General features: G+C 40.8%; 1 protein-coding gene across 1 annotated transcript in view; it reads right to left on the bottom strand.

The window, feature by feature from the left end:
* The window catches only part of DGKQ (diacylglycerol kinase theta), a 2,194,335-nt gene extending 2,179,279 nt beyond the window's left edge, over positions 1–15,056 (bottom strand). Inside the window, exon 1 of the mRNA XM_044059107.1 lies at positions 14,491–15,056. Within this exon, the coding sequence (XP_043915042.1) occupies positions 14,491–14,737 (247 nt within the window). The 5' untranslated portion in view covers positions 14,738–15,056. The remainder of the gene's footprint in view (positions 1–14,490) is intronic.
* Between the last annotated feature and the right edge of the window lie 1,182 nt (positions 15,057–16,238).

The following is a 16,238-nucleotide window of genomic DNA, read 5'->3' as shown; positions in this document are numbered from 1 at the left end:
GTTCACTGAAGAAAACAAAATTTAAAAGAACATTGGGACACAGTGGGAAATTAGTTTGTTTTAAGACTTACTAAAAAGTTCAGTTTATTCAGTTTATGAATGAAGTCCTCACTAAAAACTATCTATATCTGATTATACAAAAAAACAACAACAAAACTCATATTAATTAACAGACATACATTCCAGGAGGCCATTAAGGAGCCTAGCCCAAATTCCTTTTTGCCTCCAAGCACTGTCTGATTTACTGACTGGCTCAAGGTCATACAATAGATGAATGAAAGCAGTGGTAATCAAACCCTATACCACAGAAGGAATTTCTTAACAGCTCATAGTCTTAATCCTCAGTGCTAACTGCAAAACTAAAGGGCAGTGTTACTTTAGAAAATATAACCTTTGAACTCCACCCGAATTCCACCTAAAACATCTGATGTATTAAACCCCTTACAAAGAGCATAATTTTTTCTGAAAAAAATAGGTGCTTAAGTATTATCGCAACCAGATTTGTGACATGTGAGATTTGGTTATGTTTGAACGAAACAATGTCTTTTTAGGGTTGACTAATGTGTACTGAAGTATTCTGGGATATTCTTCATGTGTTTGGAAGATGAATAAGGGATAAAATTTAGGTTTGTCAATAGTGTGTTTTTACCAACGTCAGGCAATGAATACAACGATCATGATCATGACGGTTGCGTGAAAATGGGTGTTGACCTGAAAGGAGTATTGGAAATAGTGTAAGATGTTGTTTAACGTCTTTATTAAGATCAAGTCAGTTTGCTTGTATTACATTCAGGAAGTTTAAAGAACCAATAAAGGTTTCTTCCTGTTTTTGCATACTTTTAGGCACACGGTTCAACTGTCTCGGCTGTTATCGTACTGGGGAAAGGATTACTGTAAAATGGATTTGTTTCAATTCTCAGAGTGACTGTTCTACTGTCAAAAAATGATTATTTGGGAGCTGTAGTCCTAAATTTAGTACCTGTGTGGATGTAATTCTGTAAAGAAAAACCGGGAGACATGCAAATGTTTTCATGTAATCTGTTTATTTATTTCTTTAAGCTGTACCAACACGGTTTTAAAAGAAACTGTACAATAGAAGCTTGCAAAGTACAATAAGAAAGCGGTTGCAAAATTTAACGAACATACTTGATAAGAAACTTTTATGATAGCATTACAGTAAAACTATCAGGTTATCCAATGTGGTGTTACTGGATGAGAATGATATGTGATTGTAGGGTTGTTTTGTCTGTGACAAGTGGACAGTACTGCTTAGGTTTTATTTTCTAATGGTGCTATCCTCCAATCAAATGATGACTGAATGTCAATGCTTTTGGTATCTTATACCTACAGTAAAACATTACTTTTTATGTGTTTATCTCAAAAATCTACCTAAGCAAACTAAAAATGGTAAAGAAAACATTGTTTCTGTGTTTTTACTACATTATCGGTACCACTTTACACATCGGAAAGCAACCTGCATTAAAATGAAAATCTGGTTGCGATAATACGCAAGTACCAAAAAATATTCTAAAACAATGAGTAAAAAGGTCACACAGAAAAACCAATTGGTTAAAAAAAACACACACAAAAAGAAACTTCTTTTTGTATTTTTTTTAAAAAAACATAAACATATTCTCAAAAAAATACAAAAAGGAATGTACAAAGAGGATCCTAGGTCTAAAACACATATTCTACAAGGGCAGACTCAAAAAAACTCTGGCTTTTCTCAGTCTCATATCGTCTACTAAGAGCCGATCTCTGCTCAACTTACAAAGCTATGTCTGACCCAGCTCTGTTAGAAATGCTACATCTAAAGAAATCCCAATCCCACCACACCACACGCTCCAGGGACCTCAAACTCATTACCACAATCAACAGAACATGCTGGAGTGACAGGTTCATAATCCAGAGACTGCCCCATCCTCTGGAATAGACTTCCCATACATGTCAAGCAGAGCACCTCACTGGCCATCTTCAACAGAAATCTTGAAGAGTGGATGGGAAATAGAATGTTCACCCCGGGTATCACTCCAGTGGCTCTACTCGATAGAGGCACTGGGAACTAACGTCGGGTGGCACGATGCCAGGGCAATTCTATGTGCTAGGCTTGTAAAGGCTCCAGGGCCATTAGCTTAGTACACACTTATGAACCTACAGTACATATTCTAAACAGAACTTTCCAAGTCTTAAATAATTCTGTAACAGATTTTTTGACAAAATCAGAAATCCTCCAAGACAAGCCATTCTTCCCTTCACAAAGTCAGCATCTTTCATCACGTAGAAAAAGACAAAATGTAAAATATCTTTCACATTCTCTGAACAACTTAAATCTCAGAAAGGCAAATGAACTGAGTATCAGAGTAAAGTAGACAAACAAATGGCCTTCAGTTAGAGATCTAAAGTGTCACATAATTCCAGTGCAGAGGCACTAAACCAAGATGTAAAACAATATCTTCTCAACACTATGTTCAAGGACATCACATTCTATTAATAACTGATTATTTTTTTATATTTTTTTTAAATTATTTGTATTTCACTTTGTCTCTAAAAATGCATTTTCTCCATGTATGAATCACTATCCATCTTAGCTGGACAAATAATATAAAATACAAGAAAGCAATGTTCCAAATCTTTCCTTTCAGGTAAAATAAATAAAACATGAATGTTCCAAAGCATTTATTTCAGGTTAAATTAAAAAATACACTATTCAGGTTGCAACAACAACTTCACAATTTACCCAGAAATTACCTTCTAATTACAATGTTTATTCATACCCAAGTTAGTGTTATACCAAACAAAATGATTTCAGCCTATAACTGTACAGAATAAAAAAACTTAATGGATTACACTTTCAAAGCAGCATCTTACATCACCAGTGTTATGAAAACTAGTTTCCATTACATAAAATATTGCAGAAACACAATTATCCTGGTATTTACCATACATACAAAAAGCCTATACCTCTAGATTTGTTTCTAGGCTTATAATGTACTCAGCACATTGCATTTAATACACATACAAGAGTCCTAAATCTTGAGTTTTTTTCCAACTGGACAGTTGAGAGATATTTTAACACACTGAGAGTATCACACACATATTACCATAGAAAATGCAAATGCATGAAAGCTTCTTAGCTGTACACCACCATACACTGAAGCACACATGCAAAGACGATACAGTAGTAACCACAAACCAAATTCTATATTCTGCTGGGACAACCCAAATGAAATTTGTCATTGAGATTCCATAATGTAAGGATATTTTCACATGGTAGTTCCAAAACATACTCTGCATTCACTACATCTTATTTTACAAATGATTGATCAACCCAGAGGGAGTTTTAGAATTTTTAGGCAAACATTATAAATGCAGCAGGTCAGTTTGACCACACTTAAGTGAACCCACCTAAAATAGAGCCAAGAATAATAAAATGTAGTCAGTATTCAGTCACTAAGCTGTTGCCTGATGTCTAACTCAGAGTAAACTTTATAGATACTGGGCGGGTTCAGTTTATTCAAAAACATAAATTTCTCAGTGGCAACATACTACTCTTTGATTCTTCTAACGTAAAATGAATGGGACAACAAATTCATTTTACTATAGCAAAAATGTTTTACATACACTGTAACACATACAGATATATATATATATAAAACATTGTGCTTCTTTCTTTCCACTAACCCAAAGTAAGGCATCAAGACATGCAAGATCAGCAGTTACATATATTGAGAAAACTGACAAACTAGAACCTCAAACGCCACTGGATAAAATGAAACAAAAACAGGGCTGATACTGCTTTTCCTTTCTTTTTTGTTTTTTTCTGTTTTGGTTCCCATAAGCAAGATAGCCATCTGCCCCCTATCCCCTGGTAGACTGACCGTCTTACTCCCTGAAAAGGACTGCCAACCTGGGAGCACAGTTAGTGGAGCATTCAACCACCTCTACAGGGTGGAAGATGAGGCAACACAATCCTATACCATCTGCTCCTAACCACAGGGGTTTCTTTAAATGCTCTATACTGCTCCAACGGGAAGGGTGTGTAGTGATTCAATATGCCGCAAAAGAATTACACCCCCCCGGTAGGTAAACTGGCTATTGGGCATTCAAGCATACCACCAACTCGGCTTTCTAGGTCACTAGTCAATCCCAGACAATGACTGTTACTTCTGCATAATGCCTTCTAATACAGTAATATATTACTGTGTCATACACAGAGAATCTCCACAGAACAAACTGCTACCATTCTGAAAAGTCATTTAACAGGGAAAAACTATCAAACACAGAAATACTAAAAATAATAAATCAATAAAAAAACATAAAACACCAGAAATATACCCCATCTCAATTATATCACTAAATCTGCAGGGTTAGAGGGTTGCAATAAATAAAATAAATTAAAAATAAAACAATACAGAAATTGGGATTCAGACACAAATTAAACATACTTCACCATAATTAAAGCAATAAAACTCAATTTAAGTGTACTACCTGATCAAGAATTGTAAAAGTAATCCAAAAATGTAAAAATGAATCTCCTGAAGAAACTGAAAGTATAACCTTGATTCTACAAACAGGAAGTAAATCAATGCAGACAGGTGCAGAAGTGCACAATGTAAAACAGCACAAAAAAATAAATAAAAGGCACACTCGAAATAAGCAAAATGCAGTAAAAAGTACACGGTAATACAAGCTTAAAAAATACATATTATCCTAAGTTCATACCTTATACACATATGTACCTGTAACACACACACACATATATATATATATGTGTGCATGTACACATGATTATATCTATAAACATCTACAAAACAAAACGGATAACACCCCACAAGCAAACACAATTGCCTGACTACATAAAATCCCAAATGCATGAAGTTGTCAACCCACATAACACTGAAATCAACAAAAATCCCTAAACATAAAAAAAACTTTATTTGCGAGGGGGCAAGCCCACCTGCACCCCTCACACCCACACTACTTTACATGTACCAAGTCTGACATCACACTACACTGAGGAAAAAAGAAGTTATGTCTTACCATAACGTTCCATCTGTGTTGTAGATCTTTGTTTATTCATTACTAATAGGACCTCGGTTCCGTCCTCAGAACTGATACGGCCGTTTCCAAGCTTGCACTAGACAAAAACTCTCAGCTAAGACCTACCCACAATGCCCCTCTCCTAGTTACTCCATATCGAGTTTGCCTGCCCCTAGATAATAGACGTACTAGAAGAAATAGTAGAAGGCTCTATCTGAGCAAATACCCTAACCAGGAGTTCCTAAAGTCCACTAGGAGTCCAGGCAGGGGGAAGGAGGGCAGGAAGTAATGAATGAACAAAGATCTACAACACAGATGGAACGTTATGGTAAAACATAACTTCTTTATCTGATGTTGTAAATCTTTGTTCATTAAATTACTAATAGAACCGAGTCCCCAGCTACTTGAGTCCTGGGTGGCCCTAAGGAAGGATATTCCTGAGCACCAATGAACCAAAAGATGCTCGTCCCCTGGAGGCCAAATCCAATTTGTAATGAGAGATAAAGGTATGAGGTCTTGCCCAAGTGGATGCTGTGCAGATATCCATAGAGGCTCTGGAATGAAATGCTACAGAAGTAGCCATAGATCTCTTAGAATGAGCCTTTATTCTGAAAGCTAAGGATAGCTTATTCTGCTGGTAGATAAAGGTAATGACGTTTCTAAGCCAGGAGGATAAAGTCACTTTGGAAACAGGTTCACCCAATCTGGGTCCTGCTACTAGAAATAAGGTTTTCCATAACAAAAATTTTAAATCACATGAATCAAAGGGCTCGAAAGGAGGACATGTGAGAGGCTGAAGTACCAAAGTCAAGTCCCAGGGTTCTAAGGGAGGCTTGACCGGAGGTTTAACATGTAATACTCCTTTCAAAAAGTTCTTGCATAGGTGGTGTGACATAATTGAAGAATTATCAAGTCCATTATGAAAATTGGTGATAGCTGCTAAATGTGCAGTGACTGTCGATGCTGAGGCTCCTGCATGTAAAAGAGTAGTCAGGTATTGCAGGATCTTTTGAATACGCATAGAGAAAAGGTCTAAGTTCTGATCTTTGGCCCAAATAGAGAACCTAGTCCATTTACTAGAATCAACTTTCCTGGTGGAAGGTTTGTGTGAAGCCAGAAGAATTTCACGAACAGGAGATGGGATGTCAGGCAGCCTGGCAATCATTGGAAGTGGAGGAATCAAGCTGTGAGTTTGAGACTGTACAGGTTCGGATGACTCAGTCCCCGAGGATGAGATAACAGGTCTTGGGAATGATCCGGATCCACGGGCTGTGAATCAGATGAGGCCATAGAAATGGGAACCAGACTTGACAGGGCCAGTAGGGGGCAATGAGGATCACTTTGCTTCTCAACCTCTGAGCTTTCTGGAGAAATTTGGGAATGGGGGGAAAGGCATACAGGAGACCCGGGGGCCAATCGTGCATTAGAGCGTCCCTCGGTGGTTCCCCTGAGAGGGAGATCAGGGCAAAACAGCTTCTGCATTTGTAGTGTAGAGGGAAAGCAAACTGGTCACAGCAAGGCTTGCCCCAGTGTTGGAAAATCTGATCCGCTGTTACAGGGTTGAGAGACCACTCGTTAGGCATCAGGATGTTCCTGCTCAAATTGTCAGCAATAAGGTTGGAACTCCCGGGAATGTGTATTGCTATACGAAAGCGGTTGAAAGCTATTGCCCAGTGCCAAATCCTCATGGATTCCTGACACAGGGGGTAACATCTGGTTCTGCCTTGCTTGTTGATATACCAGACGACTGACATGTTGTCTGACTGAATTGCAATGGTCCCAGAGGGTAAGGATGCATGAAACGCTTGCAACGCTAAGAGAACTGTCCTCAGTTCCAGGACATTTATGTGCAAATTAGCCTCCATGGGGGACCAGGTGCCTTGGACAGTCTCCCTGGAAATGCCCCCCCCTCCACCCTAACAGGGAAGCATCTGTGGTCACTGTGGCCGTGGGCTGGGGAAGACAGAACGGTCAACACCAAAGATTAGTTTGTGGATTCATCCAGCATAGCATTTCTTCCTTGTAATGGTTTGTAAGACGTATCATGTGGTCGAGTGGGTGAGTTAGCAACGACCATTGTGTGGAAAGGAGATACTCAAGAGACTGAATGGCAGTGCCCTGAACTGGTAGTGATTGGCTCCCAGCCAGAAGCGGAGAAACCTCTGAGAATGGAGATCCATCTTTATGTGGTAGTATGCATCCTGGAGGTCTATATAGCATATCCAGTTGTCTCTCCCTACGAAGGGAAGAATGGACTGTACCACGACCATCTGGAATTTTTGAGGTTTGATAAATTTGTTCAATAGGCTGAGATCCAGGATTGGTCTCCAGTCCCGTCTTTTTTGGCACTGAAAAGAACCTCAAGTAAAACCTGGATCCTGTCTGGTCTGGTGCGACTGGTTGGATGACTCTCTTTCTTAGCAGCTTTTCTATTTCTAAGGCTGCTAATTCCCTCTGATTGGGTGGTACATCGGGGATTCATCTGACGGGTCTGGGAGTTAAATCAAATGGTATTTGGTAGCCTCTAGATATTATTCTCTGCACCCAAACATCGGTAGTAATAAGATGCCAGGCTGGTAGATGCAGAGAAAAACAACCCCCGACTGCTTTCAGAGGAAAGCTATCGGGCCGCTGCTCAGGAGCACTGGTAGGGTCTGCCGGAGAAAGAATCTCTAGTGCCCTGGTTACGCAGACCCCCTCTACCCCGAAAGAGGAGTCTTCCATATGAATTGCCCCCTCTACCCCGAAAGAGGAGTCTTCCATATGAGTTGCCCCCTCTACCCCAGGGGGATTGTTCACCACGAGTGTCACGAAAAGATCCTTGGGATTTCTTGAACCACATTTTTCCTCCCTTCTGGTTCCCGGAATAGGACCTCTGGGGGTTGAAAAAGCATATGCCCACAGCAGACAATGTGCAAGTGTGTCTCGTACTTTGGGTCCAAAAAGTGCAGATTTGTCGACAGGTGCATTGAAGAAGGATGATTTAAAGGGGTCTGCAAAGTCACACAACCGCATCCAAGCATTACTTCTCATGACAATGCCTGATGCGGTAGCTCGAGCTGCCCCCTCGGTGGTGTAAGATATCAAAAGCATCAAGGAGTTCAAGATAGATTCAAGAGTAGCTAGCTGCGAGGCGACAGTATCACACACCTCATCAGGCAGTACCCCCACCAAAGAGGAAGACATTTCAGAAATTAGGTCTCTTTGGAGGCAAATAAAGTGTGCCAGATACTTCAGCGACTGAGTGGCGAAGGTTGTTGAAGCATAGGTCCACTTCCATAGTCTGTCCATGGTCCGGAACTCCCTGTTTGGAGGATGGACAGTGGAACTATCTTCTGCCAGTTCCCTCTTGGTGGCCGCCGCCATGACCATAGAATCAACTGTCAACTGCTTGGACCAGTGGGTCTGGTCTTCAGGTGTAGACAAACCTTTGTCTGGCCTCTAGGGAACAGGTTCTATGTTGTCCGGTGCCTTCCAGGCACGCTGCACAATGAGTTTAACAAGGTCATCTGCACGTGGGGTCACCCAGGAAGTAGATGGCCGGGCACAGAAGGCCTGCAAGTTCACCGACTCCTCAGAAAAAGGGTTAGAGGACTTCCAGTCTCCCCACTGCTTGAGGATTTTGAGAATGTCTCCGAATGAGACGTCATCCAGGGGAGACCGCGGGGACCCTTCCCCCTCATCAAAATCAGTGTCTTTGGTGATAGATTCCTCCGGGGAATCAAGGTGCTTCCTCTTGCACCATTTCTTCCAGGGTGGCTCCCAGTGGGATCTTCTGAGGACTCCAGAGAAGGGGTTCCCTTCAAAGGGGGTTCTTGTGACTCCTGTGCCCAGGGTCCAGAAATAGAGGGTTGGGAGAGGTGCATGCTAAGGGGGGGGGGGTTCTGATATTGATGTCACTGGTGCTGACTGCGTGCCTTCGGCGTGAAGGACCCTCTCCATCACCTGGACAGCAGGCCCACCTGAGGAGGGATGGGAGCCTGGAACCGGGAGGGACAACCTCAGAACTGGGGTCACACCCCGCCCTGAGGAGCCCACCTCCAGGTGAGGAGCTCCGAGAGAATTGGAAGCCGTCAGATCCATGGACATAGATGGCACCAGCGAGGAAATAGGCATCGGGCTAGGTACCAAGGTACAGATGGTCCAAGCACTGCTCTGAGAGAGCGTCAGCTCCACCGGAGACTATGTAGCAAGGGTGGTCTGTGCCAACAGGGAAACACTGCTGTCGGAGCCGAAATAGTATGCACTGGAGTGAACATCAGTACCGGGATCTCCAGGATCTGGGTAGAGGCTGGAGGAGGATAAACAGGGGAAGATGTAGTAAATATTCTGAGCCAAGAGGGAAGGAAGGTCTAGCTGGAATGGGCAATCCCCTAGCTGCCAGAAGATGGTCCACAACCCGCACTAGATCTAATTCAGAAAAACTCCTAGTGGATCTAAAGGAGGCCGCTGAAGGAGAATCAGGTCTTTCTAGAAAGGGGCAAAACCACTGCCCCAAAAAAGGGTCGTAAGTTGGAGAGTATCTTGTCCTTGGCAGGTATTAGAGTTTTGTAGCTGATGGAGCTGAAGAAATTGTTGGCACCATGGCCGGGAATGGTGCTGAAGCAGGTACAGTCATTGGAGCCAATGTTGGATCCAAGGACAGCACCGAAGTCAGTGGTGCCGAGGTTGGAACAGAAATAGGGGTGAATATCATGGACGGCACCGAGGGAGAGGACACAGAGCCTGGTGCCAAAGAGGTCTGTGCCGAGGGCGCTAGCGAAGCACGGAGCGGACTCGGTTCTGTAACGGACGGAGATGCAGGAACCGAGTGACTCTGTTTTTTCTTATGTTTTTTGGTCTTTGGAGGGGGTGAGGCCTCCAAAAAAGATGTCTTGAGTAAACCTTTTAAAATACATTTATTTTTACATTCTGCTAGTGCACGAATACTAAAACTAGCACAAATGTCACACTCAGCTTTAATATGATCCACACCCAAACAATAGACACAACGAGCATGTGTATCCAAGTTAGGCATCTTATGCAAACACTTATCACACTATTTAAATCCCATTTTAGCTTTGTTTGACATAGTAATGCAACAAGGCTATCCTATTGAAAAAACAAAATAAGGGAGAGAAAAAGGGAGCGAATACCAATGATGGTATTTAAAAAATACCACAAGTGGTAAGGAAGGGCCTGTCAAAGACAGGAGAAAGAGACAGTACCAATAGTGGTAGAAATTAAATTACCAAGGTAAAGGCTAGGGAACAGGATTAGGTTATAGGCGACATTGAGAAAAGGCTAATGACTAAAAAAATAAACAATTTTGAAGAGAAACTGTCTTAAAAATAATTTTCTACTTAGCTTTGAGAGAGATGGCTAGCACGTCTGACTAGGAACGTGGCAAACGAGATCTGGAGTAACTAGCAGTGGGGCATTATGGGTAGGTCTTAGCCAAGAGTTTTTGGCTGGCGCGAGCTTGGAAATGGACATATCAGTTCCGAGGACAGAACAGAGGTCCTATTAGTAATTAATGAACAAAGCTTTACAACATCAGATGGGTATATTTCCTGACCTCACTGTATCACCATCTCACACACCAGCTACCTTTCCTGCCACCCAACACAGCACAATAAAGTTTCTCTATCAGAATTCAGATAACTGTGTAACTGCTTTAAACTCCATTTCCCCACTTTCACACTACAAAAGTACTTGATGACCAAAGTAGTTGTCGACCTTTCCAACTACATTCCAATATATACACAACACACTCACACAAAACAGAAAAAAAAGTGTAGGAGCATGAAGTGTTTTACAGCTTAGAAAGTCATATAATACTTAGTGCTGTCACACACCCAGTGGTCAGAAGCTAAGTGTACCTTTAAAAGTCTAACAGCTTTAAAAGCACCCTTCGGTCTGCTTTTTTTTTTTTTTTTTAGTAGAGAGACATGTTCTACATCTTTCAGAGAGGTTTCACCTTCTCAGCACTGTTCCGTAATGGCTGCTTTGTATACATCTAATGCAAGACTACAGCATAATAGCTCTAAGCAATACATAATGTAGGGATTATGAACAGGTCTCCAATCATAACCAAATTGTTATATGTTTGAGACATGGATGTCAAAAATTTCACCTCAACAGCAAAGCAGGAGGTATGACTATAAGTCAAGAACAAATAATGTGGGATATGACTGAGCAGACTCAATCATAATTCTTTGTACAGCATGGAGTTTTGCCTACTCCTATGTGCTACAGAAGCTGGAGAAAATAAAGTGTGTAGTAGCACTACGAATGTTATAACTTTGAAAGCTGTGTGTCACACAGACAGAGGCCACCACAGAAAAACACTGACAAACTATTAAACACTTCATGCTTCATTACGTTTTTTTTTTAAGAAATATTTAACAGCTTCCTGATGTTCTTGTACAATGGATGCTGACCACAGATAATACTCTAGTATGATAACAGAGCTTAATACGACTGATTGGTGCTTAGCAACCTTATCTCTTCTCAATTTTCAAAGTGTAATTAAGGCATTTTGTGCACTACTAACCTTGTTATGCACCTCTTTGACATCAGACAGGCAGCACTGATAGGTGCTTAACAAGCTTATCTTTTCTGTATTTCAGAGTGTAATTATAAGTTGATAGTTATATACTAGGCTAACAACCACCAGGGCCTTTATAAGTCTAGCCACGCAAACCAACCCAACCGTGTCTCTATGTATCATGGACATTTATTAGAAGGAGATATGTTAACTAGAATGTTTTTGCTGGTTGGGGGAGTACGTTAGCTGACACATTACTGTCTGAGACTTAGGGTGAATTTCTGATTTCCCATCCATTTGTCAAGGGTATGTTTAATTAGGGTTAGGGAAGAACTCTGTATGCCATGGATGGGGAGCCTGTTCTAGAGCATTTTAAATGAAAAAGATATACAACATAATAAAACATAATCAAATAATAAATAAATACATACATACCAAAATACTTAAAACATTTATTTTTTTCCAAACAATCACAATGAGAAGAAAGAGACTAAGTAATAGCAAATAAATGAGGAAAACTGTATCAATACAATAACATTTCACATAATACTTACATTTGTTTAAAAGTGAACTATGAGATCCATCTTTCAATACATACAGTATCTAACATTTTCATAATTAACTGCTACATACTTAAAGTTACATGGGCAGCACAGAGGATTAAGGCTTTGAGTTACTAATGAACTTCATCCTGTTCTCTAAGCTTTTATTCCCTCGGCTTCTATTTTCTAGCTGTATAACTCTGAGCAATTCACTTAACCAGACAGAACTACCAGGTCACCGCAAAGAAGAGGTTTGTGCACAGCTAGTTAAAAACAATGCAATGTATAGCAATATCGCATCAACAAAAACAAATGCCAAGCCAATTGTTATGTAAGACAACACCTAAGATGGACATTATAGGAAAACAACAGATTTTTCGAGGGGTGGGTCCCTCCTTCTCCAGCACCAGATGAGACTGGCATGAGGAAGTGGGTGTGGGGTTGGTATAATGGTAAAGGTCCTTACCTCATATATACAAGGTACAGGATTTAATTTTGATCTCTGTTTATTGATTAAACTCATAACAGTCTGCAGACTTTGAGCCTAATTTTTACCTATGAAACTGCTGGACAATTTGCCATTTCCAAATAATGCCTATTCTATTTGGGCTTTATTTTCTATACTAATACGGATACATTGCACACACAGACATATATACATTCTAACATGTATTTATTTATACAGAGCCACACAGAGGTGTACGCACACCTGTACATACACATAAATATACATACACACAATGGATATATCTTATAGACACAGACATACATAATGCAAAATATATGTATAGCTTTCTATGATAGGTAGAGGGATTTTTTTTTCTGGTAAATCTTTTAAATCTATAACAGGAAACACTTGTTAAAAACTCACCTGGTTCAGATATGACTAACTACACTGACAGGAAACATGAAGCCACACCCCTGGTTTGAAAAGTATCCACATGATCGGTCTTTGAACTGCAGGATAATTTCTCAATGTAGCATTTGTTTCTAGCATAACTGACGCATACAGTGATAAAAAATAATTAACCTAAAATGTGCACCATCTGCCAATGTTTTTACAACTACACATACTTCTGTCAGAACTGGAAAACAAGTATAATACTCCAACAAAAAATTATTTTGCTAAATGCAAAACTACACCATAATCACTTTATGCTATTACATCTTCCAAACAAGGATAAATGTAAGGAATCAACAACAGTGGTAACAACCATCAATTACTTTTTTTTTAATTCAATTAAGTCTGCACATCATCCTTGCTATGATCCAAAGTTACACTTCATCAAGGATATGAAAGATGCTCATTTGTTTCCAACCTACAATATTGCTGTCTGACAACGGAAGAGAAGCACCAAGAACCCACCAATATGAGATAATTGAAAGATACTGACCCAAGTTACACCATCCTTACTTTACTGTGATAATTAAGCATATGGAGGGCATGCAACAGTTGTGGTCTCATCTATACTCAAAATTCTTGTTGAACTACAGGAAATGTAAATGTTACTTCAGCTAGGATGGAGCTAAGAAAATCCTGAAAGAAATTCAGGGCCCTCCCTGTATTTGTCCCATTTCCCTACTTCATAATTTTCAAACTAATCACTTCAACATAGCATACCTGGCTGCTTCACATACGCATGTCAAAGTGCGTGTGGGGGGGGGGGGGGCAAAAGGCTACTAAAAAGACACATATCTGATGGATAATGGCAGCATGTTAAATAATATCGCAGGATAAGGAATACAAGAATGTCAAAATCATACCAGCCAAGTGACGCTGGAATCCACGAAAGTAATTCACCGCAGTAAACGGATGAATACAACTAGCAGAAAAATGTTACATGTCAGAACGCTGAAAGCAATAGGAGAACTGATAAGACAGCCCCTGAAAAACTAATCTTGGTATTTCAGATTTCTGCAAATCAGAAGACGGAGACTGAAAAAGGCTTCCACAAAACCATGACAGACGGTGACTACAACCAAAGGTATACAAGTAGTCAGACATACCCATTGTAGTATGGTACCTATATTATTTTTTATATGCATCTTTCAGAAACATTATGGCTAACAGAACCCAGAACATCTGGATCTGCCTTCGCTAAAGTCTGCGGTGTCAGATTTATATGAATCGTGCTTACAGGGACGAAGAAGGCTAAGAGTTTTTTTTTTTTTACGACTGTAGGTGATAACTGAAATGAACTATGCATTTCACGTGCACGGGGTCAACAGATGTAGAGATGTTTTCTCGAGTGGATGCGGACAACAGTAGAAGGTTTGAATAAGAAAAAGGCATTGCTGACACTCCTGGCACTAACTAAAAGAGGTATGCAAAACTAGCAAACAAGACTATGAATACAGCTCTTGTGCAGCGAGTCTTACCTTCGCACTGGTAGCCCCCAAGCCCCCAAATGAAGTCCGTACAGTGGTGACAGAAGGTGGGCTTAGTCAGTGTCACTTTGCGAAAGCTGTGTCCAGGCGGCCCGAGCAGCTGCTGCTGACGATTCCGTACTCCCGGCGATGACTGCTGCATCCTTTTACCAGCGCCCATCAGTGGGCTGCTTCGGGGGCTCCCACTTCCAACAAAATGACTCCCACCTCCGGACAGGGGCCGCTCGCCCTCCGCCATGGCTAGAGCCGTTACAACCGGCTACTGTTGTCAAGGGACAAACGTCAGGAAAGTGGGACACAGAAGCAACAATGCAGATCATACGACCCCCTACGTAGAGCTACCAGCACAACAGACCTTGCAGTCGAGGCGGTGTCATGCCAGATTGGTTCCGGCTGTGAGACTGTTCCCAGCTGTCACAGAGCATGCGCGACAATTGAAGCTCCTTGAAGGATACTGGAGGAAGACGTTCTGTCAGATTGGTACCGGCTGTACTTCTTACAGGAATTTGCTTCTCATGTTAGGTAGTCAATGGAGCTAAATAACATTAGCTTTATGCTATGGTACGTAAACTACTGGTTTAAGCAAAATCACGACCAGTATTCTTTTCCAAGTACACAACTTGCGTAACACGATGATCAACTTTAAAATAATTCCCGCCGCATATCGTGCTGTTTTAGGAGCAGCTGCACTTGCCTTTGGGCATAATTATGCTGTGAAGTGTAACTTATACAATACATTTTAACCAAAATGCCAGCTTGCAAATCCTGTCCCTTGCCAGTGGCCACAGTTATCACTGTTACCAAGGTTACCACCTGTTGATTTGAATAGTTGTGCGAAAGTACATTAAAGCAGATATTGGGAGAACCAGCATTTTATAGCTTTGCTTTCAACGTTGCAAAAAAGAGACACATAACAAAACAATAGAAGCAATTATGTTTTGAAACAGTGAAACTGTAATAAAAATAAGTAATTTGCTTTGGTCGAATCTGCTCAACCTTCCATTTGCAATGTGGATCACTACCTTTCATGTTATGGCACAAATAAGCTTCTATTAAGTGATAGTGCAGGTAATTTTAAAGCTCCTCCAACCCAGAAAACACGGGGGCCTATGCAGAAGAAAACACGAATGCCATGTGCAACCACTTAAACAACTGCATAGATTGATATGGCATTACCTGACCGAACTAAACCCAGGTCTAGCTGGAAAAACAAGCTACCCTAGTGGACCCCTGGCATAAATAGAGTATACAACAGATGGAAGAAATTCCTGTAAGTGAGGGGGTGCACAACAGAGAAAAAAAAATCTTTATTAGTCTCTGCAGGCAAATCAAAGAACTAGTCAACTTTTCAAAAGCTAAATACAAGACTAAAATAGCCTCCCAAGCAAAGGATAACCACAAAACATGTTTTAGTTATGACCGAAATCTTAAGGGAAACACTCAACAATGTGCAGAGTTGGCTGTAGATGGCACTACCTATATTCAGTTAGAAAAAATGCAAACCTGCTGGCTGATAAATTCAGCTCAAATTTCACCCCCTCGTCACCTCTGGTCACTCCCAATGAAACACCCCCTACCATTCCTTTGCCTGTCATCACAAATGAACAGGTTGTTACTGAGCTCTCTAACGCTATAAACATGGCATCAGTGGGCCCTGATGGAATTCCAGGGTGTCTGTTAAATAGCTTAAAACATGACCTAGCAGGCCCACTCGGATCTCTGTTTAACTACAGTCTGCA

This window comes from Protopterus annectens, chromosome 17.part0 (genome assembly GCF_019279795.1).
Source record: "Protopterus annectens isolate FY-2018-M chromosome 17.part0, PAN1.0, whole genome shotgun sequence".
NCBI classification, from domain to species: domain Eukaryota; kingdom Metazoa; phylum Chordata; order Ceratodontiformes; family Protopteridae; genus Protopterus; species Protopterus annectens.
Note: the sequence above shows the minus strand (reverse complement) of the source record. Positions and strands in the feature narration are given on the sequence as shown.